Below are 27,962 nucleotides of genomic sequence, written 5' to 3'. Positions count from 1 at the left end.
TGGAAGAGCAGTCAGTGTTCTTAACCATTGCGTCCAGCCCCCTCATTTATTCCCTAATAATTATGTGCTGGTTACTTTTCGTGAACTTGTAATGAGTTACAGTCATTTGGAAAGAGGAAAACTCAATTGGGAAATTGAGAAAATGCCTTCATAAAATCTGCCAACAGGCAAGCATTGTGGGGGGGCATGTTTTTGATTAATAATTAATGTTGGCCCGACCTACTGTGGGTTTTGCCATTCCTGGGGTTGTATAAGAAGGCAGGCTGAGCAAACCATGTGGAGTAAACCAATAAGCACCATTCCTCCATGGCTTTTGCTTGACTTCTGCCTTGACTTCCTTCATTGAATTTTGATGTGGGACATGTAAGCCAAATAAACCATTTCTTCCCCCAGTTTCCTTTGAATCAGTGTTTTATCCAAGCAATAGAAAACAAACTAGGGACAGAGTAGTAACATTTTTACAGTTTAGTTTTAAAAAACACTTTGAAAGAAAAGGACTGGTTTTCTAGCTTCCAAGCTGTTGTTTGGTTTATAATCTGATCAGACGGCTTTCTCAGTCATTTGTAGTCAGATTTTCTTTAATACTAGATGTGATATTGAAAAGCACCATAAGACAAAAGGCTAATTTCTGTCATTCACAAGCTTTGTCCTAATCCAAGCATTCAACTTTTTTGTCTCTTTTTTCTATTTCCTTGACTATGGATAGTAGTACCTGTCTTGGCAAACTTTTGGATTTGTTATGTACATGACAGCTCATCATAAACTGTAATATGCTAAGTAATTAAGGTAATAATGGTGACAGTGTTGATTACCACAAAGCCTAATAGAAGATCATGTAGATAAAATACAGCTGCCAGTTTTTGTAGTGGGATCTAATTTAATAGGTCACTATTGCTACGTCTAATTTGGACCTGTTATATTTTTCAGTTACTTTTATCCCTATTGTAATAAATACTAATGCTTTTTAAAGATTTCATGATCAAAGCAACTTTTTTGGTGTGAAGGTGTCAAATCCCCTGGAACTGGATTTTCAGACAGTTGTGAGCTGCCATGTGGGTGCTGGGAATTGAACCCGGGTCCTCTGGAAGAGCAGTCAATGCTCTTAACCGCTGAGCCATTTTTCCAGCCCCCTCTTTTTTTAAATTTTATTATTATTTTATTACTTTAAAAAATACCAATGCAAATTCCCACTTCCTCTCCTGACTTTCTATAATTTTCTTCTGAAAAGAAGTCCAAACTATAATAATAGAAAATTTCTAATGACAATAGTTCCTAAATTTGTTTGTTTTGAGATGGTTACAGAGGCTGGCTTCAAGCTGAAGAACTTTTTGTTGGGATTACTTAGGTATGAACTATTTCTTCTGCTTATAAGTTTCTATTTTTTTTTGACTTTTTGAGTATTCTCAGGAAATACAACCCTGGGACTTGCTTTATCTCTCTATCCAGTATATCCACAATACATATGTATTCTCATTGTGTTGTTTGCTTGTCTATTTGTTTGTTTTGGGGTTTTTTCGAGACAGGGTTTCTCTGTGTAGCTTTGGAGCCTGTCCTGGAATATAGACCAGGCTGTCCTCAAACTCACAGAGATCTGCCCACCTTTGCCTCCCAAGTGCTGGGATTAAAGGTGTGTGCCATCACTGCCCAGCCTTCTCTTTGTGCTTGTCAGTAGTTGTCTGGTTATCTGAAGATCATCGGTCAACACATCATAGTTAAAACTTGTATTCAATTTACCTTCATTTTACCTAATGCTTTCAAAATGTGAGTATGGGGATTAGGATATACCAAAGGAAGCAGTAAAATTTTTCTTGTAAGTGGAAAGGGAAAGTTCTCAAAGGAGAAGGAAAATAATGTGCTGAGAGTTACAGAAAATTGTTATTGTTGATATTAATCCCTAATACACCTAATTTAATAGGTCAGATTTTATTATAGATATGCTTGTATAAGGACTACCAATCCCTATTCCATTCTATATATAGAGTTGGATACTATCTGTGGTTTTAGACATCTACTAGATCCAAGGTGGGCAGCTGTGGTAATTCAAAAGAGCAGAGTCCTTGTGATTTTTCTTAGTAGCCCAATGATGGTGGATATTAAGCAGTCACCATGCCTTAGAGCTTTTGAAAACTAGCTGCTGCTCTGTTTTCCTGGAGACAACTTTGAAGTTACCTGAAATTGTTTTATTTTAAGCATTTAAGCTTTAAGTGACTGCTTTCCTTGAAAAGCCATTAATTTCTTTCCTTCTGTAGCTTGGAAGCCTATTCACTCTCTTGTAGGAGTACCCTAGATTCAATTGTCTGTGACCTTCGAGGATTTGCTGCTTTATATAGTTGGCAAGCATCAGTGGCTATTCTCACAAGATGAGTAGATTTCTATTAAACCTAATAGCTTTTATTTACTTATTTATTTGCTTGCTTGCTTGCTTTGGGAAGTAATAGAATGGTCAAGTTCATAACTCTGGAGCCAGACTGCCTGAGTTTATTTAATTGAGTCCTCATTCTTTCTTATTAAATGATTCTCTCTAGGCAAGTTACTCAAGTTTTCTGTGCTTTAATTTCCAGATCTGTGAAGTGGAGATAGCAGTACTTATCTCAGGGTGTTTGTTTGTTTGGGTTTTTTTGTTTTGTTTTGTTTTTGTTCTTTTCGAGATGGTTTCTCTGTGAAACAGTTCTGGTTATCCTAAAACTTACTCTGTAGACCAGCCTAGTCTTGAACTCAGAAATCTGCCTACCTCTACTTCCCAAGTGCTGGGTTTAAAGGTATGCACCACTACCACCAGGCTTGTCTCGGGTTTTTGTTATAGCAAGATGTGTGTGTGTTGTGTGCTACTATTCTTCTATATGCTAAACACTTCATTGTTCATAAAGAACTGATTTTAATATCTTCCCATAGCCAACATATAGCTTCTCGGAATATCAGACTCCAGGTTTTGCAAAGGTCCATCCCCTTTTAATTTTTCCCTACAAAATTAAATAATTTTCTAATGCAAAAGAGAAATGCCTAATCCTCCTGGCTTTTTACTGCCATCCCCTTGCTTGTCTCTCCTCTCACCTTCCTTATTTCTATACACATGCTTTAAAGATACACTGGTCAATCTTTTGTTTGCTTAACTACTATAAAAGTCACAGACCATATCTCACTGTTACCTCATTTTAAAAATAACATGCACTGCTTTCTTCCATCATCTTCGTCATCATAGGAATTCAACTGATTCGAAGCATAAGACAAGAATGAACATTATGAAAAGAAGGCCTTAAGTCTTTTCTGTTCATTATTTTTCTCTTTTTAACTATTAATTCTTAGAGAATTTGATTGTGTTCCATCACTCCTTACTATACTCTATCTGCCCTCTCTTCTGCAACGACCATTGAGCCTTTAGAGGCGTGGATGCCATATGTATGTATTTGTGTGTGTGTTCCATTTAGGGCTAGACATACTATGTTTACTTTCTTGAACATGGCTTTGCTTATTCAACTGGTGTGGTAGAATCGTATTCATAGACATGAGTACAGAATCAAGGAGTTAATTTTTCACTGAGGCAGATTAATTTTCTAATTACTTTCTTATAAAAGAGCTGTGGTGGTGGTGTACACCTTAAATCTACCATTTGGGAAGAAGAGGCAGGCAGATATCTGAATCTGAGGCCAGGCTGGTCACAAAGCGAGTTACAGGACAACCAAGAGCCAGGACTGTTACACAAAGAAACCCTTTATTGAAAAACAAAAGCAAACAAAAAAGCAAAAAAAAAAAAAAAGAATTGGAAGAGGGGTATAATATGTAAAGGAAGATGGAGCCTGAAGCATTCCATAATTAGCCATTTATGTTTTCATAGGAAGCATCACAAAGGTCTTATCCTTTCAAGTATTGAATATTTTTGTTTTAGAAAATATCTACTTGGTGGCAAGATATTAATGACCTTAATATGTCAAATCTTAGATTTTCTATACAACACCAGTTTCCTTTAAGTGATAATTGTGATATCTAGAGCTGGAGAGATGTGTCTGGAGTTGAGTACTTCCTACTCTTCCAGAGGACCACATTTCAACTACCAGCTCTCACATATCAGCTCACAGCCTTCTGTAACTCTAGCCCCAGGAGATCCAACTCTTCCTCTGTCTTCCTCAGACACCAAGAGTGCATGTTGTACAGACATGCATGCAGGCAAAACACCCATACACAATAAACATGAAAACAAAAGCAAAACAGTATTTAAGTGAAAAGGTGATAACATTGTACTAGCAGGTGTCTAAACTTATAAATGGAAATAGCAAGTTTAATCCTAGCATCACTTCTCTCGCAACAGGATTTGCATTAGTTTTTAAACTACCACTTTCTTTGTATATAAATTTGTCTAAGAAAATAAAACCTGCCTCTCTGGATTATTACAAAATGAGTACAATGAGGGTTATAAAAACAAGTACAGCCATGTGTGGTGCACGCCGTTAGTTCCAGCAGAGACTGGCAGGTCTCTGTAAGTTTAAGGCCAGCCTAGTCTACACAATGAGTTTTCAGGCTAGCCAGGGCTACATAGTGAGATCTTATCTCAAAAGACATGCAAAATGTCAAAACACACACATGCATTTGTGCATGCGTGCGCACACACGCACACAGAACATAAAAAACCAAGTATAGTGCATGCTTGGCTAGAGGATAGTGTGGGGAGAAGATATAGTCATCATTTAGATGACTGCATTTGTCTCCAGAGTTTGCTTTTTTTTTTTTAAATTTATGTAGGAGACTAAGTGTTTAGACTTTGTTATAGGGTTTCATTTTATTATAGTACTTTTAAATAGAAGCTAGTAATATCAAAGCTATGCATATTATGTATGTCAGGTTTTAGGCTCAGCAACATATAAAGAATTAAGTTCTTTTTTATATTTATCTATTATATGTATAGTATTCTACCTGCATGTATGCCTTCATGTCAGAAGAGGGCAACAGATCTTACCATCTTAGATCAACCATCTTAGATGGTTGTGAGCCACCATGTAGTTACTGGGAATTGAATTCAGTACTTCTGGAAGAGCAGCCAGTGCTCTGAACCTCTAAGCCATCTCTCCAGCCCCAAGAATTAATTTTTTTACATTGGTTATAGGATAAAATTTTTGATAAAATGTTGCAGTTTAGTAGAAACATACAAGAACACAGTGAGAAGAGTGATACTATTAGTAAAGAAATGTCACTGTGCCATAGGCATTCTCTGCCATTCAGCCTTCATTAGCTGTATAACTCATATAGATAACAGCTAATGAGAGCTGGAGGGGAATGTAAATAAGGGAAGAGTATGTAAACAGGGCATAGTGGGCATTTCTTCTCATCTGTGACATCTGTGATAGTACCTGCATTCCTCTTAAACCTGCTTAGAATCCAGATGGCTGTCTTAGCTATGACTACTTTAGTGCATAGAGGTGGGTGTAACAGCAGGTAATCTGACACATATTCTGTGGCTTGTCTTATTTTTGTCTTGTTTATAGACAAGTATCCTTTTAGGAATCAGCTTCAGAGGAGACTTCTTGACTTCTTGAGATCATTGCCAGTGAAGCCTGCTTTTTCTGCTCTGAGTGAAAATAGTGGCAAATGATCTGATGAAGCTCATAGGCCTGACTATCCCCATTGGTTGGGCTTTATTGGCACTCCTGCACCTGGGATGAACTCCCACTTCTTGTCATTGAATTTGAGTTCTGTTTTGCTTAGCTATGGAATCCATCAGCTCTTTTCAGTGAGCAAATGACTTAACTGTTAAGCCAGATATATGGAAGAAAATGACTATATGTTCTTTAGCATGTGGTTTTTGCTGCTAGTCTCTGTTTCTGTCTACATTTACATTCAAAGGCATTTTTCATAGTCCTGTTGGCATTTGTCAGGAATACTCTGCTTGTATACTTAAAGTAGTCAACAATATTTCTTAATAGTTATATACTTTGATATAACACAAATTCCTCTCTGGTTTAATTATTTAGATTGTATTCATTTTCCCATTTTTCTCATTTTCTTTTTTCTTTTGGTTACTATGGTAAGTACTAAAATAAACATCTTTGCCTGTAACATTATTTTCATAAGGAAATTTCTAGAAGATAGAGCCTGTATGAACGTGTTTCATCATTTTAATGGCTCTTGGCTTTTAATGTAAGATTTTGCTTTCCAAAATAGGAATATTATTTTTACAGTGCTACTGGTATGACCACATATCTCTTTCAAAGCATGACTTGGAAGTAATGAACATAGAACTTGTCCTTAATTTCTGATGGATCTTTTCTTATTTTGAGGAAGAGACAAGCAGGGCTTATAAACTTCATGTGGAAGTAACTTAGTTCTTCCTAGTTAAAGCTAGTGGGAAAATATTCAGTATATTGGGCCATTCACTTATGACATTTTGTCTTGAGTCTGGCGTAGTCATGAAATTAGATTGAATTATCTTAGGTTAGATGTGACTGTTGGAGATAGAACTTTCATTGTATTTTTTGTTGTTAGGAAGTTATAGAAATAACACTAGACTTGACCATATATTCTGTCACATTTGAAGAATGTCCTGGATTTAGTCACTTGCAGAGCTTCCATTATGTAGTGCTGTAGAATTTATCTACCTAATTTAGAGAATTAGGTACCTAATTTAGAAAAGGTTAACTTTTCCCTTTTAATTTTAAATCTGTTTTTCTTTGATAAACTGGCCCCAAGTCTGGAATGCCTTCTCTGACATCTCTGAGCTTTCTCACTTGTTGGCTGAGACATTCCCCGCACCCCTTCTGCCATGGAGCTGCTTGTTTGCCATATGACTCTTTGTGGGCCTCTATTGCAGAACGTGCTGGCATAATTCAACAGCATGACTTTCTGTCTTCTTCTCTCTCTACCTTTCTCTGGCAGGTACCAAGATTTTCTACTTGTGTGCTTTTAAGCTTCTTTCTGAGTCTGTTTCTAAGTTCTTTTATTAATTAGAGTAAGAGCCCAAAAGTAGGGAACTCCCAAATTCCCAGGTAATATGTGGCAGCTATGAGTTCTAAAGAAGCTTCTGTGAAGACAGAAAACAAGTGATTATGTTCAGGACTTTTGCAACCTTATTTCTAAGGTACTCAATTGACTGCTGAGCCAGCAGGTAAAGGGGCACCATCTCTTAGGTCTCATTTGACCGGTGCCATCCTCAGAGTCATGAATGAAGTAAGGTTATGCCATGGAGTATTTTCTCTCTCCCAACTAGTTTTCCCTGTGTTCGTGATACAGCAGTGCAGTTGCACACTGGGTACATTTCTTTGTCTCTCTGGTTCATTGTAGGCTCCTGTCCCAGCAACAGCTTGTACCTAGGAGCTGGGGGAAATCAAAACAAAATCCAGATGATTTCTTTTGGTGTTTTCTGGTTAGTTCACTTGGTGAACTAATCCAGGTCTTAGACCTCTGATAATGCCAGCAAGTCTTTGAACTTTTTGTCAGAACTATCTAAGCATTACAAGTTTTGATGGTTTATGTCTTTTAAGTTGATCTTGTCATAACTCTAGGCTAACCCTTTATGTCTTATTTTTAACAGTGAACATAAAGATTCTGAAAAGAAACATAAAGAGAAAGAGAAAACCAAACATAAGGATGGAAGCTCAGAAAAACATAAAGATAAACATAAAGACAGAGACAAGGAAAAACGAAAGGAGGAAAAGGTATATAACTTTCCGTTAGGGGGAAAAGGAGAAGTTTAATTCTACTTTTATTTTGATCACTTTAGAAGCTGGTAATGAAAGTACCTTTGTTGTGTATGCCTTTGACATGGGGAGTAAAGCAGTCTGTAGGAAGACTTGAGAGTTAGCAGGCAGTACTATAGTTACTGCCTGGCCCTACTGCTTCTTTGCAGTGTACTCACTAAACTCCCCACTCCACCCCAAAGATTTTAGAGTCAACCTGTTGAAACTATGAAAACCAAATTATTTACCAGCTGGGTCCTTCACAATACAGTAAACCTTTTATTTTATACTATAGTGAGGATATAAAGTTTCTGGAAACACGATCTTTCTGAAATTTTAGGAAGAAGGTCTCAAGCTTTATTGGGTCTCCTTTTGATAAAGATTGAAGATTCTGGGGTTGGGTATGTACTTGGTTGGTAGAGTATTTTATTAGCATGCAGGAAGACTTTGGTTTGATTCCCAGCACCATCTAAACCAGGTGTATTGGTGCATGTCTGTAATCCCAGTATTTGGGAGGTGGAGACAGGAAGAGTAAAAATTCAGTCAATGTTGGCCTACAAAGTGAGTTCAAGGTGATTTCCAGCCTGAAATGTATACCCTGACTCAAAATAAAGGTTGAAGATTCTTAAATGAAAAAACACAGACATGGTGGAATATAGAATGCGGAACAAGATTTCTCCTTGTTCCCTCCTGACTTGTTCCCCATCTTTCCCTGAGATAGCCAGTGTGTTGATTGTTTTGTTCCTTTCCAAAGAGACTGATGGAGCTGAGGGGCATCCATTTGTGTGTATATGTCAAGATTTCTGAAAGATCTATTTTTTTTCTGTAAAAAAATTCATGTAAAAAAGAAAATTGAAGGAGATGGGGAAAATAGATAATACTCTGCCTAAACCAAAGAGGGCAGGAGATAGACTATTCTGTTCTCTCTTGATTTTGGTGTTTGTTCCTTTCTCTGCACTGCCAGCAGCAGATTTTGAGTAGCAAATATATTTATTGGGGAAGTGAAATTACTATTATTTTAAGATTAAAAGTTGCTATTTTCAGTAAGACCTTTCTCGGTTCGTTTCACCTAGCATTGTCAAAAAACAGATTTGGGAAAAGTCAAGGTCTTTAGTTGACTCACCTTACTTTTGCTAACAAAAAGAGACAGTCCAGGATCCATACACTCTAAAATAGCCTGGAATGGCCTTGGCTTTCCTGAACAGTCAACTGCTGTGATTATCAGCCCAAGATATGTACAATATTGTTCCCATCAACATTCTGTCTTAGAGATGGGTAGGGACTCATGATGCCTCATTATTCCTTCAAGACTTACCATCCATTAAAGGTTATTAGAGGAAAGAGGCATTTTCTCCAGTGGCCTGGTTACTGGTAATGTGCCTGTACTCCTGTAAGCAACCTTAGTGAGACACCCAAAAGGAAAGAAGACAAGACATGGTAATGGAAACAACTGATTGGGACTGGGGAGATGAGCTATGCATAGATCATTTACTTGTATAAATGTCATAATGAAACCGGTTTTATATATAATTAATACATGCTAATAAAAATTTAACACCACACCCCTAGTTGATGGTAGTATTCTTGAATAAGAAATTTGTTTTCATATTTAATACTTTCCAAAGCACGTACTGAATTGTTGTGGTTTTTACCTTGCAGATTAGAGCAGCTGGGGATGCAAAAATAAAGAAGGAGAAGGAAAATGGCTTCTCTAGGTAAGATCTTATGCTATGGTAGCTTATTTTTTTCTGGATGACTCCACCTGGTGGTGTCTACACTTTTCCAACACATAATTGACCTACCCAACTTGATGGTTCAAAATAAAGTCAGTAGTAAGAGAACTTGACCTGGCCAGCTTGGGTTTTTACAGTTGTAGCTAGTGAGACTGAATAGCACTAATCCAGAAAGTTTAGAAATGGAGAAGACTGACAGAATAAGATATTTAAAAGTTGAGGTATATGCATGCCACAAAATTGCCATTTTAGAATGTATCTACCTTACAATGCAACCTCACTATTCCCCAATATTTAAAAAAAAAAAACTCCTTGCTAGTAATTATCAATTTCTTAGTCACTATGAATTACTCCTTAATACTGTAAGGCTTATATATAGAACCTTTTGGACTTAATTTTAAGAATAAGTATATATTTAGGTAGATGTATATAAATGCATACTAACTACCTATAGCCCATTTTAACTGCCTTTACTCTTTCTGTTCTTTTTCCTCATTTTCAGAACCCTCAAGTAAGCTCCAAAGTTCTTTCTAGATTCAGAAGACCACTTAAAATCACATTATGTATTTTTATGCCTTCCACAGAACAACAGAATGGATTTGTTAGGGGATTGTTGGCCGTATTTACCTTACTGACTTAGTCAAAGAGTTGATAGGTTTGCTTCCTTGAGTCTTTGAACTTTCAGTTGTATTTGATAAATAAAGATTTTGAGACTGTGCATGTATCCAGGTACTTCAGAGAAAGAAAACATCTCTGCAGGAATGTTTCATAACTGGTTTAAGAATGCAGAAAAGGTCAAGGAAGTAACATGCTACCCTTGGTATTCTGTTTCTTAGATTAATTGATTGAGATTTGTGGTGTCTAGTTTCTGTCCAGAAACCATGCAAGACTTCTTTTAAACTAAGATCTCAATAGATTCTTTGGACTCAGTTTATTGTCTTGAGTTCATTGACAGATTGTGGGGTGTTGGAAGGGTCAGGAATATGTTCTCCTAAGCACTGTCCTCTGATTCACTTTGCTGCAGTCACTTGCAACCCAGTGAGTCTTGTGGAGAATCTAGATGCTTCACTAAAACTTTTCTTTCTGGTAAATTGTTTTAGAACTTCTTGAAGAGTAGCAAACCCTCACTACCTGCTTTAAAATTCACACATGACAGTATTAAGATGGAGCAGATACTTTGGACTGGTTGGGTGTTTCAGTATTTATTCTGGATCTCCAGGGCTTTGTGATTGATTGGGAGTAGAAGGAGAACAGCTGTAGAGGTAGCATTTGTTCTTAGGTATAGTCATCAGTAGGATTTCTAGTGGCCCTAGCAATTTACATCCTCACTAGCATTTGTTTGTTTGTTTTGTCTTGTTTTGTTTTTTCTTTTTGTTAGCTGTTCTGACTGGGGTGCTCCCTAATGCCTAAGGACGTTATTTTTTTCAAGTATTTATTGCTGGTTGTATTTTGATACTATGTTCACTTGCTCAACTATGATGGATTTTTTTTTTAGCGTTCTTTGTAGATTATTGTCAGATATACAATTGGCACATACTTTGAACTATTGTAAGCTGTCACTTTTTTCTTGATGTTTAGTTTGTATACAGGTGCTTTCTAATTGTGTGCAATTCCATTTGTCAGTTCTTGACAATTACTTCATAAGCTATAAGGGTTCTTTCCAGAAAATTGTTTATTCCTATATCTATTTTGAAAGTGTTTCCCTCAGAAAGATTAGAATTTCAGATACTACATTAAGGCCCTTGATCTGTTTTTAGATAATAGGTAATTGTCTAGTTTTCTCAGCACCGTTTGCTGAAGAGACTGCTTTTTCTCAATGCTTTTGATGTCCTTGATGAAAAATTAGGTGGTTGTAGCTTTGCGGGTTTGTTCTGGATTTTTTGTTGTTGTTGTTCTGTTGGTTTTCTTGCTTGTTTTATGCTATTTTTGTTACCATGGTCTTTAATAGAGTTTGCGACCATGCCTCCAATGTTCTTTCTGCTTAGGACTGCTTTGTCTGTATGGGATCTTTTATACTAAAATAAATTTTATGTTTTTTTTTTCTAATTCTGTGAATATCGTCATTGGAATTTAATGGGGATCACACTGATTCTGTAGATAACTTTTTATAATATAGTTAGGTTCACAGTACTGATTTTACCAATGTGCAATGCAATCATGGATAGTCTTTGCATTTTTTAATGTTTTTTCACTCTATTCAGAGTCTTAATGCTCATTGTACAGGTTTTTCTTTCACTGCGTTTGTTAGATTTATTTCTACTAGAGTATTTGCTTTTCTTTGCTGTCCTGGAACTTGCAATGTAAGCCAAGTTAGCATAGAATTCACAGAGGTCTTCTTCCTCTTCCTTTTCCTCTTGAGTACTGGGATTAAAGACAGGCATCACCATATATCTATTGTGTGGTTGTTTGTGTGCATAAGCGCATGGTACATACACACGACGTGCTTTACATGATATACCCACGATATCCATGTGGAGTCAAAGCATAGCTTCTAAGAATCAGTTTTCTTTCCACCATGTGGGTTCCAGGTAATAATAAACTCATTATCAGGATTGATAGCAAAGCACCTTCATCCACTGATACATCTTGATGACCTTAGTTGTGTTTTTGTTCAGTTTCGGTTTTGGGTTTTGTTTTTTTGTGAGACAGGGTTTCTCTCTGTTGGCTAGCCTCCAACTCAGAGATTCACCTGTTTCTGCCTCTGAGTGCTAGGATTTAAGTACTTGTACTACCATTACCTGGCTTCTTTGTTTTAAAGCTATTATTAGAATAGGGACCCACCTCCTCCAGTTTACATCTTGGCAAGTTCATTATTGGTATATAAAACAAAATACTGATTTTTGTGTGTTATTTTTGACAGTGTTTATCAGATCAAAGAGTTTCCTGGTGGAGTCTTAAGGATCTTTTAATAATGCTTTGATTTCTTCCTTTCTTTTTTGTATCCCTTTTGTTTCTTTCTCTTGCCTTACTCTTGGTTCTGATTATAGTGGAAATGTTTTCAGTTTTTCTCCATTTAATATAATATAGACTTTAAGTTTGTCATTATATATATCCTTTTTATGTTGAGGTATGTACTTTATATTCCTGTTTTCTTTAGAGCTTTTATCAGCAAGTGTTGTTGAACTTTATCAAATGCCTTTTCTGCATCATTGATCATGTGATTTTTGTCCCCAAACTCTGTATATATGCTGTAACTGCTTTTATTGATTTGTAGGTATTGAACTATTCTACCGTTAGTCATGTATCATTGTACGTGTTTTCTTGAATTTGACTTACAAATATTTGAGAATTTTTCATCTATATTTGTCCGAGAAATTGATTTATAATTTTATTTCCTTACTTGGTTTTGATATCTTAGTAATGGTGTTGCTTTCTCTTTTTTGATCAGCTTGAAGAGTATTGGTGTTAATCTTTAAAGAGCTGGTAGATTTTGGCAGTGAATTTATCTAATTGTGGGCAGCTTATCGGGAGACTCCTGCTACAGTTTCTTTCTTGTTATGTATAGATCTGTTTAACTTGTTTATAGCTTCTTCATTTAATTTTGGTAAGAAACATATGTCTAGGATTTTAATGTTATACTTGGTGTGTGGAGCAGGGTTCATGATAGGTTCTCACTAGTAGCCCTGACTACTATAGACCAGGCTGGCCTCTAACTCAGAGGTTCACCCTCCTCTGCCTCCTGAGTGCTGGGATTAAAGGCATGTGCTACCATGCTAAGCCTTTTTTAAAAAAAATAGTTTTTAAAGATTTCTTTATTACATGCATATGCTTCTCTATTTGCATGCACACCTACAGGCCAGAAGAGGGCATCAGATTCCATTATAGATGGCTGTGAGCCACTCTGTGGTTGTTGGGAACTGAACTCATGACCCCTACAAGAGCTGCCAGTTCACTTAATAACTGAGCCATATCACCAGCCCAGTGCTCAGCTTTTATTTCTTGTTTTACTAGGGTTTACTTTAATTTTATGTGTATGGGCATTTTGTCCGCCTACTTGACTGCTGCTCACAGAGTTGAAATGAAGGCATCAGATCCTCTGGACCTGGAGTTAATATTCTGCCGGCCATGTTTGGAATTGAATCCGGGTACTCTGGAAGAATAGCCAGTGATTTTAACTGATCAACCATTTTTCCAATAATACTTAAAGATTGTGGGTGTGTGTATGTGTGTGCATGCCATGTGTGTTTGTGCCAGTGGAGGCCAGAAGAGGGTGGTGTTTTCCCTATAGCTCAAGTTGGGGCATTTGTGAGTCATCTGATAAAATTGCTATGAATCAAACTCAAATCCCCTGAAAGAACAGCATGTGCTCCTAACTACTGAGTGCTCCCTTCAGATCTTGTAGTTATCTACTTTTTTCCAAGCTTATTTTATTTATTTATTTATTCACTCATTCGTTCGTTTATTCCAACCTCCAAATTATGTTCTTTCTTATCCTAGTTCTTGTCTTTTATCATTTAACACACAGGCAATTTCTGATCTGCTATCCTAAAATCTGTGTCCTCTATATTTTCAGAGGGCAAAGTCTTAGCAAAAGATTCTAGGCATGTTTTGTGTGAAGTAAGAAACCTAACCCACAAGTTGGAATAGTGGAAAATTTGACTTAATGAGAATAACTTTACTTTATTCTGATACTTATTTATTACCTAGCTTTTTGTTGTAATTTTGTATGACTGGTCATTTTTCTGTGCTACTTAATAAAATATGTATGGCGTTGCCACAGCATGATTTTAGCATACCATGCTTAGGCAGGTAGGTTTTATTTCTTTCCTTGTAGACACTTTATTTAATTTTGGGTTGTTAAAACAGTTAGGGTCATTTGTGGAACATGGATCACATATATAGTTGATCCTTCATGTAAGTTAAGAAAACTTTTAATTTATTTCTCTGATTTGAGACCTACTGACAAAGGCAGCTAAACTATAGTGAGAAAAGAAAATGTTTATTTGGAGTAAAGTCCTTTATCCTGAATCTTGGCATTATCCATTTATCTATAATATGAAGACAGTATTATTACCTAAGTTAGGTTTTTATAAGCTTGTAATGGAATACAAAAGTGTTGAAAATACATGTGTACTTTAGCCTTTCCTTGATAAGATGAAGTATGCCTACAGTCTTGATTAGGATTACTATTCCTTTGGCAAGACACCATGACCAAATGTAACTTGAAGAAGAAATGATTTATTTGAATTATGCCTTCTCATCACTGAAGTCAGGACAGGAACTTAAGCTGGGCAGAAACCTGGAGGCAGGAGCTGATGCAGAGGCTATGGAGGGGTGCTGCTTACTGGCTTGCTCGATATGACTTACCCAACCTGCTTACTTAAAGAGCCTAGTACTGCCAGCCCAGTGTAAAGCCACCCACAGTGAGCTGGGCCGTCCCACATTAGTCAGTAATTAATTAAGAAAATGCCCTACAGCTGGATCTTAAAAGCATTTTCTCAATTGAGGTTCCTTCCTTTCAGATGAGACTTTAGTTTGGGTCAAGTTGACATAAAACTAGCCAGACACCTACTTTGTGTTATTTAACATAATGTAGACATTCTAGTAACTAGAATCAGTAACTGGCTGTTTTTTTTTCTCTCTCTCTCTTTTTAGTCCACCACGAATTAAAGATGATCCCGAAGATGATAGCTATTTTGCTCCTCCAAAAGAGGATATAAAGCCACTGAAGAGACCTCGAGATGAGGATGAGTATGTATTTCTTCCTGTTTGACTAAAGAGAAACATTTAATGAAGTTTCAGTTTCAAAAGGATGCTATAGTGCAAAAAAACAAAAAACAAAAAATGGAATCAATCTTCTTTATCAACAGATGAATGGATAATGAAAATGTCATATGTGTGTGGATAATAGAATATATACTACTCATCTCTAAAAAAAATGAAGTAAGATTCATGCAGGAATATAGATGGATTTAATATGTATAGTATTAAGCATGGTTACATAATTTCAGAAAGAAGAAAAACCACACTCTCTCATGAGATCTGTGTGTGTGTGTGTGTGTGTGTGTGTGTAAACACAAATGTATATGTGAATACTGTGTACCACGAAGAAAGAGAATAGGACAGGTTAAATATAAAGGGATGACAAAGGACTAAATGTAGGTGATGGAAATTAGTTATGAAAGTATATAAAGCTATTTTTCTAGTCCTGATTTGTCAAGGATTTTTTTTTTAATTTGGTGATGGATAAATGCATAAAATATATTCAGTACTGAAATGTAAAATTGCATGTGAAACTCCTGAATGCCTGTTCTAAGTATAGACATTCATTGAGGTTTGGGTCTGGTTAATTTTGTTGTGTTGCATTTCTTTTATTTTCAAGTGTGTGTATATGTGTGCATGTACATGTATAAGTGTGTGTATATATATATATATATTATAAAATGTTAAAAATGAATTAGAATAGGAGCAGTACTTCCAAAATATATTTAAATAATAAGTGTGTGTATCTCTAATGAACAAAAACTACATTAACTGGCATTTTGCATAATAGACTCTGATATTTGAGAATTGGGTTTGCTAAGCAAATTAATTTATGGGAGTTATGTGTCACATGTGTTTCCTTCATGTTAAAATGATAGGCATATGTAGTATAGAAATTTCAAGTAATACAATATTAATGAAGAATATTTAAATTATTTAGTCACTTAGAATTCATGATTAATTTTACACTACAGGTAAATTGGGTTAGGGGTGTAGCTCAGTTGGTGGAGTGCTTGCCTGCCACACAGAAAGCAATAGGTTGATTCCAGCACCACATTAAACTGGATGTGGTAGTGCATGCTATAATATCAGCATTTAGGAAATGGAGACAAGAGGATTAGAAACTCAGTCATTCTTGAATACATAGTGATTTGAGGCCAGCTTGGGTTACCTGAGACTCAGCCCCAATTATTTTTTTCTTCGTTTTCTAGGATCTATGCCATTTGATACATATGGAACCTTCAGTACAGAGATAAAAAAATTGCTCTTGTTATTTATTTAAGGCTCTTTCCTAGATTCACCCAGTTACAATACATTTTATTTATTAGTTTTGAGTCCATGTAGCTTATTATATATACTCTATGAATGCCTGGGGCTGTAGCACAGTTGGTGTTTACCTTGTAAGCTTGAGGATCTAAATTTGATTCAGAGCCCACATATAAATTCCAGGTGTTGTGGCACATGCTTATAATTCTAGGACCAGGATGACAGAGACAGGAGAATCCCTGGGACTCCCTGACTCGTCAGCCTAGCTTAATTAGTGAAGCCCAGGCCCCTACAAAACCTTGTCTCAAAGGAGATGGAGAATGTTCCTCAGGAGGACAGCTGAGGGTGTCCATTGGCCTCCATATGAATATGAGCACTCAGATAGATGCATCGAATAATTGAAAATCAAAAATATTGACTACAGCAATGGCTTAGTGGTTGTGAGTGCTTGTTTTTCTGGAGGATTCAAGTTTGGTTCCCAGCTCCCACATCAGGGAGCTATATCTATTGCTTTCTAGTCTGTTTCTTTCTTTTAGTTACACACACACACACACACAGTATATATATTTATTTATTTTGTCTATGAGTTGAACATTTGTGTATCACATGCATTCCTGGTGCCCACAGGCCTAAAGAAGAAGATATTAGGTCCTCTGAAACTGGAGTTACAGACTTTGTGAGCTGTCCCATGTGGGTGCTGGGAACTAAGCCTAGGTTCTCTGCAAGAGCATCCAGTGCTCTTAATAGCTGAGCATTTCTCCAGTCCTGTCTGATCCTTCACTTGTTCTGCTCCAGTTAGTATAGAATGCCTAGTCAAGAATAACAGCATCACATCTTCCTTGGACACTTCAAGAGTTGGGAGAGTCTTATCCTGTAGGTGAGAACTCTTTAGTCATAGTTGCATTAACTGCATATTCGTGTTCCCCTTTCTAGTGCTGATTATAAACCTAAGAAAATTAAGACAGAAGATATCAAGAAGGAGAAGAAAAGAAAATTAGAAGAAGAGGAGGTTAGTAAAGGTTTTTGAGGCTTAAGATTTAATAAAACAACCTAAAAACATAACTTTTCTTTTTTTATTTTGTGTGTGTTTATGCATATCATGGTTCACACGTAGAAATCAAGGGACAGCTTTGAGAAGTTGGTTCTCCTGGAAATCAAACTCAGGTTATCGGGTTTGACATCAAGTGCCTTTAACTTCTGAGCCATCTCATTGTTCCTAAAACAACTCTTGAAGCCAAATGAGTTTTGGGGATTGATTTATTGGTTTGTTGTAGTAGTAACAGTGGAGAAAGGTTTTACAGGCAAGTTGTGGCTGTGGCACTCAGTGTGCCAACATCTTGAAGTGACCCCAGAGTATCTTTAGGTTATCCTTAGCTACCGTTGAGTCTACTTGTAGCTTGCGTTGCTAACTGATACTTGAATTTATGCCATTGCAGGTTTGCAGAAAAATGCTCATACCATTTTGGCTTTTAACACTGAAGATTTGAATAAACTGTTGTATATCCAATAAAGCATGCTCTTCATTGACTTTAAATAAGTCCTAATTTAAAGTCCTTTAATGATTGCCTACTTGCTCATCGTATGAAATCTAAGCTCTTGAGCACCACTCATCAGTCTGGACTTTGTATCTTGTGCCTTCTTCCCAAGCTCACCTTGCTGTAGCCATATTGGCTGTCTCTGTTTTTCATACCAGATTCTGTGTTTCATGCTGTTCTTCTGTTTGGAATACACGTTATTCCTCTCTTCTTATACTGGCTTATAATCATCTCTAAAAATCTTATCTTAGTTCAAATGCTTTGGTGGGGGGCAGGGATGTGGTTTTGAGACAGGGTTTCTCTGTATAGCTCTGGAGCCTGTCCTGGAACTAGCTCTTGTAGAACAGGTTGGCCTCAAACTCACTGAGATCCGCCTGCCTATACCTCCTGAGTGCTGGGATTAAAGGCGTGCGCCACCACTGACCTGGCTTCAAGTGCTTTTCTAAAGATTAAAAATAATAAATAATATTTTTTTTGGTAGTTTTGATTTCTAGTGCTAAAAGGTTTTTAGCCAGAAATTTTTTAAGATGGCAGCAGTCCCTAAGGCTCTTAAACTTTGGCTTTTGAGTACAATTTTTAACTTTTATGTTCTGAGGTCAGTCAATGTTATGGACAAAATGGACTTAAAAGTGGATAGCTTAAAGTACCAGGAGTAATGCTAGTGATAGTGGGCCAGGAGTTTTTAAAATTGCAAATCTAAGGCTGAGTGTGTTGGCACACTCCTTTAATAATCCTAGCACTCTGGAGTCAGAGTTTTAGGCTCCGCAGGGATACATAGTGAGACCCTGCCTTGCAGAGAAGGGATAATTTGGTCTGGTATGGTGACTGCAGACTTGCAATCTCAGCACTTTGAGGACTGAGGCAGGAGAATTATGAGATCAAATCTAGCCTGAACCACAAACTAGCAATAAAAATGTCATTTATCACATTATTAAGAACTTGATATGCATATTTAAATGTATAATAGATATTTACTTCATTCCTGACAGTTTTCTATATGTGTGTCTTTTAATTCTAGTGGCAACCACAAGAGATGACTATAGTACCATCCTTACTAATGGATATGTAAACTTAAGGTGTAGAGCAGTTGATCGTTTGTTAGAGGTTGTATACCACTGAATTGTGCAACCAGGATTTTTCTCATACGTTGTGAGTCTAGAGCCAACACACTATCTGTCATGTTATCTTGCCTCATGTGTGAGAGTGTGATGGTCCTTTCACTTCACAAGAAGAAAGAAGAAAGGCCTTCAGTGAAATGTTTAAAATATTCATGGGTAGAGTTAGAGTGAGCTAAAGAGATAATCAGGTTCTGCAGATAGAAAGTTGTAGTTTTTCAGATCCTTAGTATCTGTTTAGCAGAAGTTCAAGTTAATGAGAACCAGTGTATGGAATTGATAGTGAAGTGCTGAGTAGCTGTTACTATGGCCAGCCACTCTACTCTCATTTAGATAATCAGTATAGACTGGTTAAAGAAGTGTAAAAGTCAAGTTCTTCTTGCAATCTATTGCTTTGCCTTTTTGTAAAATGGCTCTCTTACTAAACAATTTGGAAAAGAAAACTTTTGACTTTATATTTTAGTTAGCACTCCCCTCCCTGTGAGAAAATACAGACTGAAAGACTGAATTTTGATTCATAGTCCTCTTATGGCATGTACCCCAGATGTCAGAATTAATCATTAAACTTCATTGGCATTCAGTTTTTATTTTTAATTTGTTTCTGGGATTGTTCTGATGTCTTTTGGTTATTGATTATCCCAGTTTGAAGCCCGAAAACCTACAGTGTGCTGGGCAGTGATGGCACATATCTTTAATCCCAGCACTTGGAAGGCAGAGGCAGGCAAATCTCTGAGTTTAAGGCCAGCCTAGTCTACATAGGGAATTTCAGGACAGCCAGGACCACACAGAGAAACCCATTCTCAAAAACCAAGAAAAGAAAACCTACAGTGTAGGCAGTAGTTTCCCGATGGGATCATATACATGCCTGTTTAAAAGCTGTTCAGAGGCTATCTTAACTGAACAGCATTTCCCTATCCTGTGTTGTCTTTCAGCCTAAGTAGTGAACATCATCTGAATTAATGTAATTCTCCAACTCCTTCTCCCAGAAGAAAGTACAGATGTACTTTTTTCATTTAAATTTATTTTTAAATGATAACATAAAATTAGGAACATTTTACCTATTAGTGTAATATTTTTTAAAAAATATTTATTAATCTGTTGCTGTGACACAAGGTCAAGTTTATTTTGGCTTAATACTTGAGGAAATATTTTCTGTTAGGGCATAAGAGTGAAGTGTTGTTTGGTCATGCTACACTCACAGGCCAGGGAGCAGTAGATTAATCCTGGGTCTTCAGTACTTGGGATGCGTCTGCCCACAGTTAATAAATGGGTCTTCTTTCCTCAGTTAACCTTCTGGAGATTTTCTCACAGACATGATGTGGTATCTTCTTAGATCCTAGATTTTAACCAACTTAGCAGTAAAGACTAACTTACAAGTTTACCCCTTGGTTTGTTAACAGAACTTCCCCTCCCTTTTCATCTGTGTTTTCATGGGCTTATGAATATCTCATTTTCGAAATACATTCACTCTTAACTTCATAGTCCTGTTTATCTCAACACTTAAAAGTCCAGTCTCAGAGAGGTTCAATCTCCTAATTCTGAGTTCCTATGAAACCATATATAAATTATGAACTTTCAATATACAGGGCAGAATAAACATTACCATTTCAAGACGGGAATGGTACAGATCAAGGGAAGATCAAAGCAAGGCAAGATTAAAATAAGGCATAGCAAACACTAAATCATATGATGCAAATTTGTTTTTTTTTATTATCACATTCAATTTTATTTTCTGTGTTTTTCTATGAATATTTATGTTCACCATATGCATGTGCTCACAGAAAACAGTAGGGGGCATCAGATCTTTAGAATTGGAAATAGTTGTTAGTCACCGTTTGGGTCATGGAAACCAAACCCAGTCCTTGGCAAGAACAGCAAGCACTTTTACTATCTGAGTTATCACTCTATCTCCCCCCCTCTTTGTACCTTTATTTTTTTATTTTAAATTTTTATGTGTATTGAGAGTTTGCCTACATGTATGTTGTGTACCACCTGTATGGTGGGTACCTGCAGAGGTTAGAAAAGGGCATCATATCCCTGGAACTGGAGTTTTAGATGATTATTAACTATTATGTGTGCTGTGAACCAAATCCAATATCCTCTGCTCCAGCCCCTATTTTTGTTTGTGCTTTTGAGACAGGATCTCACTTGGTATTTCTGGCTGTTCTGGAACTTCCTGTGTAGATCAGGTTGGCCTCAAACTCAAAGATCCCTCTGCCTCTTGTGTCCTGAATACTAAGATTAAAAGTGTATGTTATAGCCCCAGCCTATTGTGTATTTTTAAGATGGAGTCTTACTCCAAGACCCAGACTGATCTTGAATTCCTGGCAGTCTTCCTACCTCAGCCTCTTGACTACAGGGTTTTTTAGACATGAGCTACCATTCCCTACTCACTGATGGGATATTTTGATGCTGTCCTTCTACTTCTACTCACTTGTACTCATATCTACTTACAGTGTAATACTATAGCATTTGTTTTTTGTCTTCAAAAATCATCTGCTTAGAGACCTAAGTTCATCCCTTCTTTGATTGATATCCTTTTATAGAGTTATAGAATGTTCTCTAGCCATTTCCATTAGTCGTTCTGTGTTTGTTTGCTTATTTTGATTTTTGTTGTTTGTTTGGTTTTAAGATAAATTTATGGTCTCATTATGCTCAGCAACAGCTACATAACCTTAATAAAATAGCAAACCGATTTCAGAACTACCTTGATTATGATTGGGAGAGAACAAACCAAATGATTTCTAGCTGGGCCATCCTATAAATCATCTTTCATTGCTATATAAAACTTACCAAGTAAAGTCTTAGATGATGTTAAGAAATGTAGATCAAACTTAGAAGAAATCAGATTCTGCTGAGTATATCTGTTGTATGTCATACCTTAGTTGGGATGTGTACTTGTTTTTAGATTTGTCTTTAATGGTAAATATTAATTACTCATAGGTTTGAAGCTTATTTTTTTTAAATTGCTTGAGACTCTTATGCATACATATATACACTCAAGAACATGCACATACAATTGGTCTCAAACTCAAAAAGATCCCTCTGCCTCTGTCTCCCCCATATTAAGATTAAAGGTGTATGCTATACCCACCTCCCGCCCCCCAGCACATTTTGTATTTGTAATGGAGTCTCTTTTTCTATGTCCCAGGCTGGCCTTGAACTCCTGTAACTCGGTTACTGCTGCTCATACACACAGAGTACTTTTAATTGATAACTACTACTACTGGTAACTGATGTACTACCACTACTACTACAGATAACTGATAACCACCATGCCTGATGATATTCTTTTATTGTGCCACTCTGAGCAGTTCACAGTTGAGAATACTCTTGTGTTTGTATGACACGGTAAGCAGCAGCAACCGTGTCACAGAATTCCCTTTCAGAAAGAATCTTGCATAGTTTTTCTATTCTTCATTAGATTTGAAGATTCGAAATGAGTAGATTTTTAAAGTAAATTTGGAAATTACCCTGGGAATACTGTTGGAGTAGTTTACTAGGCTTTTGTCGTGTGATATTCCTGGGTAATTATTTGTCAGGGATTAGGGGAAATACTCCTTTGTAAGTTATCAATAAATTTTTATCTGTGGTGATGGGGTGTTAGATATAAGGTCTTTTAGTTCCAGTATTTTTTTTTTTTCCTGAGACAGGGTTTTCTCTGTAGCTCTAACTGTCCTAGAATTCGCTCTGTAGACCAGGCTAGTTTCAGACGCAGATCCATCTGCCTCTGACTCTCAAGTGAGTGCTGGGTTCAAAGGTGTGCACCAACACCACCAGCCGGTTTCAGCAGTTTTTGTTTATAGTTTTTCTTTTGGGTAGCTCACCAAAACAGCCTCCTGATGTGTAATTAGTCCTGACTTAAGTGCTTTCTCTTTCTTTGTAGGATGGCAAATTGAAAAAACCCAAGAATAAAGATAAAGATAAAAAAGTTGCTGAGTCAGATAACAAGAAAAAGAAGCCGAAAAAGGAAGAGGAGCAGAAGTGGAAATGGTAACATTTCAGCACTGGGTTAAGCTGTCAGCTCTCGCTTTGATTGTGCAGCATAATTAAGCAAGCATTGAATTATTAAGGTTAATTTCTTGACATTTAAGGGGGAAATACTTAATTCTATAAGAATAGCTAAAAAAAAGTTTTGGGGTATTAATGAAGTAATTTCCTAGCTCTAAACCTAGTGGATCTCAAAACTAGTTTAATCCCATTGAATAGAATGGGTTTTAGAAGTAGCTTATGTATAGAAAGGTATTCAGCACAGGAGGAAGGCACAAATGCATTCATTCATTCCTTACAAATTATCCCTATTAGTGATGTAATATTTCAGTGCATGTGTACCCTCTGTAATGTTAAATTAGGCTAAGCCTGCCTATCTATCTTTATGCTGAGAATTATCATACTTTCCTGTGTCCTTATTGCTATTAGAAATGTGTTTCCTATGATAAATCATATTTGGAATGCTGCCTCTTAGGAAACCTCCACAAGAATATCTTGATGAATATTTGTGTAATTTTAGAAAAGTGAAGATCATTTTGAGCAAAATAAAACCAGAACCATAATGAAATTATTAATTTAAAACATCAGAAATGAAAATGTTCGTGCTGGGGTAATAGATCAGTTGATAAATTAATTTCTTGTGGCACAAGGATGAGAATCTGAGTTTAGATCCCCAGCACCTTTGTAAAAACCTGAGCATGGCAGGACACATCTGTAATCCCAGTACTGAGGATGCAAAAATGGGCAAATTCTTGGAGTTTGCGGGCCATGTTTAGTTAGAGAACCTGTTTATAAAATAAAATACACAGTGATGAGGAAAATATTTGACATTTACCTCTTGTATACACAAGTACCCGGAGTCCCACAGATGTACACACATATGATCACATATCCTCACATGCATACCTGCAACAGCTTTTAAAAAATTTTTAAAAATGAATACATAGATTAATTAATTTAAATAGATTTTAAAAAATGATATGTGGGTTGAGTATGTGTCACAAAGTATGTGTGATGGTTAGAGGGCAACTTTTAGAATTGGTATTTTCCTTTCCCCATTGTGTAGCTGCTGGGGATCAAACTCAAATTGCCAGGCTTATGCAGAAAACACCCTTACTTTCTGAGCCATCGTATTGTCCCATAAATTTTTTTAGCTGAAATTTTTAGGCTGATGAGAATGCTCATTGGTTAAAGGCGCTTTCTTATAGCCAAGCCTGATCAGCTGAGTTTGATTCCTGGAACTCATGGTAGAAGGAGAGAACCAGTTCCTTTTGGTTTGTTAATGTGGTGGATTACATTGATAGATTTTTGTATGTTGAACCATCCCTACATCTGTGATGAAGTCTACGTGGTCATGGTGGATGATCTTTTTGATGTGTTCTTGGATTCACATTGCCAGTATTTTCTTGAGTACTTTTTCACCTGTGTCTATAAGGGAAATTGATCTGTAATTCTCTTTCTATGTTGATCTTTATGTGGTTTGGCTATCAGGGTGACTGTGATCTCATAAATTGAATTTTGCAGTGTTTCTTTTGTTTCTATTTTGTAGAATAGTTTGAGGAGTATTGGTATTACTTCTTCTTTGAAAATCTGGTAGAATTCTGCACTAAAACCATCTGACCCTGAGGGTTTTTTTGTTTTGTTTTGTTTTGTTTTGTGTTTGTTTTTGATTGGGGGACTTATAATGACTTCTTCTATTTTCTTAGGTCTATTTAAATTGCTTATCTGATCTTGACTTAATTTTGTCAAGTGGTATCAATGAAGAAAATTGTCTGTTTCTTTTACATTTTCTAATTTTGTGGAGTACAGTTTTTCATGACCTAATGATTCTCTGGATTTCTTTGAGTCTGTTGTTATGTCTCTCTTCATTTCTAGGTTTGTTGATTTGGATATCTCTCTTCCTTTTAGTTAATTTGGATATGGGTTTATTTTGTTGAAATTTCTCGAAGAACCAATACTTTGTTTCATTGATTCTTTGTATTATAGACAGTTCTTCGTATTAACTTTGTATTATAGAGTTTCTGTTTTATTGATTTCATTCCTCAGTTTCTTTCCTGTTGTCTGCTCCTCTTAGGTGTGTCTGCTTCTTTTCTGTTCTAGAGCTTTCAGGTGTGCTGCTAAGTCGCTTTTATGAGATCTCTCCAAATTCTTCATTAAGGTACTTAGTGCTATGAACTTTTCTCTCTAAGCACCCCTTTCATTGTGTCCTATACGTTTGGATATGTTGTGCATTCATTTTCATTGAAGTCTAGGAAGTCTTTAGCTTTATTTCTTTCTTGTCCCAGTGGTAACTCAGTAAAATGTTATTCAGTTTCCACAAGTCTGCAGGCTTTCTGTTGTTGTTGAAATCCAGTTTTAATCCATGGTGATCTGGTAAGGAGATTATTTGAATTTTTTTGTATCTGTTGAGACTTGCTTTCTGGTCAGTTTTGGAGAAGGTTCCATTTGGTGCTGAGAAGATGGTTCTGTGTATGTGTGTGTGTTTGGATGAAATGTTCTGTAGATATATGTTAGGTCCATTTGAGTGATAACATTGTTAGTTCCATTGTTTCTCTGTTTTGTTTCTGTTCAGATGATCTGTCCATTGGTGAGAGTGGGGTGTTAAAAATCTCCCATTGTTAATTGCATGGGGTTCTATGTGTGATTTAAGTTTTAGCAGTGTTTCTTTTACAAATGTGGGTGCCCTTAAGATTTAAGACATAGATATTCAAAATTGAGACATCATCTTGTTGGATATTTCCTTTGAATATATGAAATGACCTTCTTCATCTCTTTTGATTAATTTTGGTTAGAAGTCTCTCTTTTTTTTTTAAGATGTTAGGATAGCTGCACCAGCTTGCTTCTTAGGTATATTTGATTGGAAAATCTTTTTCCCAATCCTTTACTCTGAGGTAATACCTGTATTTAATGTTGAGGTGTGTTTCTTGCACATAGTAGAATGATGGATCCTGTTTTTGTATTCATTGATTGGCCTGTGTCTTTTTTATTGGCAAATTGAGTTCATTGATATTGAGGAATATTAATGACCAATATTATTAATATTGTTAATTCCTGTTATTTTATTGGTAATGGGGGGAAAGAGAGAGAGTTTCCCTTCTTTGAGTTTTGCTGGCATAAAATTATCTACTGCCTGTGTTTTTGTGGGTGTAGTTAATTTTTATTTTCTACTTTTGAGAATTTTGAAATAGCTGTATATTGTTATGTTTATTTACTTAACTATTATACTAGTAATGTTTAATTTATATTTTTGATGAAAATTTTCAGGTGATCCAGTCAGGAAAAAAAATGCTTCTTTTCCCCATCCCAATGTAGATAGAATCTTACCCTTTGTGTATATGATTAGGGCCATTTGTAGGCTTTACTTGTCCCAGTTTTAACTTTTAGTGATTGAAGTCCTTATCAAGTGCCATACATTAATTCTTTTTTTTTTTTTTTAAACAAGGGGTGTATTTATTGGTTCACATAACTGTGCAAAGTCCAGGGGATATACCACTAGCTTCAGGCACAGTTGGATCCAGGGGGCATAAATGTTGTCATTGGAACTCAAGTCTTTCGCTCTTTTGGCTTTCTTTCCCTCTGCACTGGCTTCATTTTCTGTCTGGCTCTTTCAACATAGTAGGCCCTATTGGTTTTAGTTTTTCTCCCACAAAACTAAAGCTTCTAAGTAAAGAGAACTTCTTCACAACTGAGTAAACCGCCTAGGGCTGATTATCATTGGACAAACTTGAATCATGTATCCATTCCTGAACCAATCACTAGAGTCAAGAAGGACTTTACTGATTAATGAGGTTGGAGTAACAGGTCCAGCACAAGATTCAACAAGTGTCTAAACCACTGAAAACTGGAAGAGATGGTTCCAAAAAATATCAGGAAGTTGTTAGAATGAGATAGAATAGGCAATAAAAAACAACATCCAGGGATAAGGCCAGGTACAGAGCTTAATCTTTGCCTATAAAGTTTATTTATAGTAGTTGGTATTTCTTCCTTGATAATCATATTGTAAAAGTCACCAGGAGCAATGTCTGTCTTGTCCTTAGGGAACCTACAAATCACTTGAATGAATGATAATTTCCATTAACATCATACTCGGGGATTCACTATAGAGTTTCCATTCAAGTCAGATTTTTCGTTGGTGATGTGAAGCAGGAAAACCATTCTCCTACTTGGCAAACAGATCCTGTGAACCTATTTGAGTTAGCTGCAAATTAAGTTCAGTGGGGAAGTTCTATTGTTGCTTTATGTCTCAAGGTGAACTTAAAATTTCTTAGTCCTGGTCAATCATATTTAGTTCTTAGTTATCACAGAATAAAAAGCAATGCACTCTGCTTTCAACCTGATACACGTATGTTAGATTAAACAGATGATTCAGGTGTTGATAATAAGCAGGGTTATTTTCTACTTAAAGTTGTTGGTCAAGGTGTGTGCAGCTTGGTCCTCCCTGTTGTGAATATTAAGTTCTGGTATGGTATGGTACAGGTTCCTTCTATTCAAAATTTGTTGATGGAACTGGGCAAGAGCCTGAAACTGATGCTATTATAATTCTCAAGGCCAGTTAGTCTAATTGCAGTAGCATGTCAAAACAGGCAGATTAAGAGCTGAAGACAGGTAAACAGACGGAATAACTTCAGCAGGGCCAGTCATACCAATAGTTAAATTATAATCTGGAAGAACAGACAGATGAATAATGAAACTCTGTAAACTAGTTTTATCCTGGGTACTCTAGAGTTTATCCATAGGGTTTACTCCAGACAAAATTTTTTGTATCTTAAAGGGCCAGTTATAGCATCTTTCATTTTCCTGCTCATCTGTGCAACAACTGTCAGCTTAGAAGGCTATATCCTCAAATGCAGACTTGAGGTTCTAGTTAGGAGTCTATGCTACATCTGAGAGCAACAGGATTGTAGAGCCAGGTTTGTTGTAGTTGGCTCTACTACAACAAACTTAATCTTAAGTTTAAGA

At 36.4% G+C, this 27,962-nt stretch overlaps 1 protein-coding gene across 1 annotated transcript in view; it reads left to right on the top strand.

The window, feature by feature from the left end:
• Top1 (DNA topoisomerase I) overlaps positions 1-27,962 on the top strand; it is an 88,881-nt gene that overhangs the window by 26,089 nt on the left and 34,830 nt on the right. The window contains exons 4-8 of the mRNA XM_087911049.1: positions 7,517-7,640; positions 9,321-9,376; positions 14,990-15,085; positions 17,297-17,372; positions 22,900-23,006. Of these exons, the coding sequence (XP_087767175.1) occupies positions 7,517-7,640; positions 9,321-9,376; positions 14,990-15,085; positions 17,297-17,372; positions 22,900-23,006 (459 nt within the window). The remainder of the gene's footprint in view (positions 1-7,516; positions 7,641-9,320; positions 9,377-14,989; positions 15,086-17,296; positions 17,373-22,899; positions 23,007-27,962) is intronic.

This window comes from Myodes glareolus, chromosome 10 (assembly GCF_982192425.1).
Source record: "Myodes glareolus chromosome 10, mMyoGla1.1, whole genome shotgun sequence".
Taxonomy (NCBI): Eukaryota; Metazoa; Chordata; class Mammalia; order Rodentia; family Cricetidae; genus Myodes; species Myodes glareolus.
This window is presented reverse-complemented; position numbering and strand designations above follow the sequence as displayed.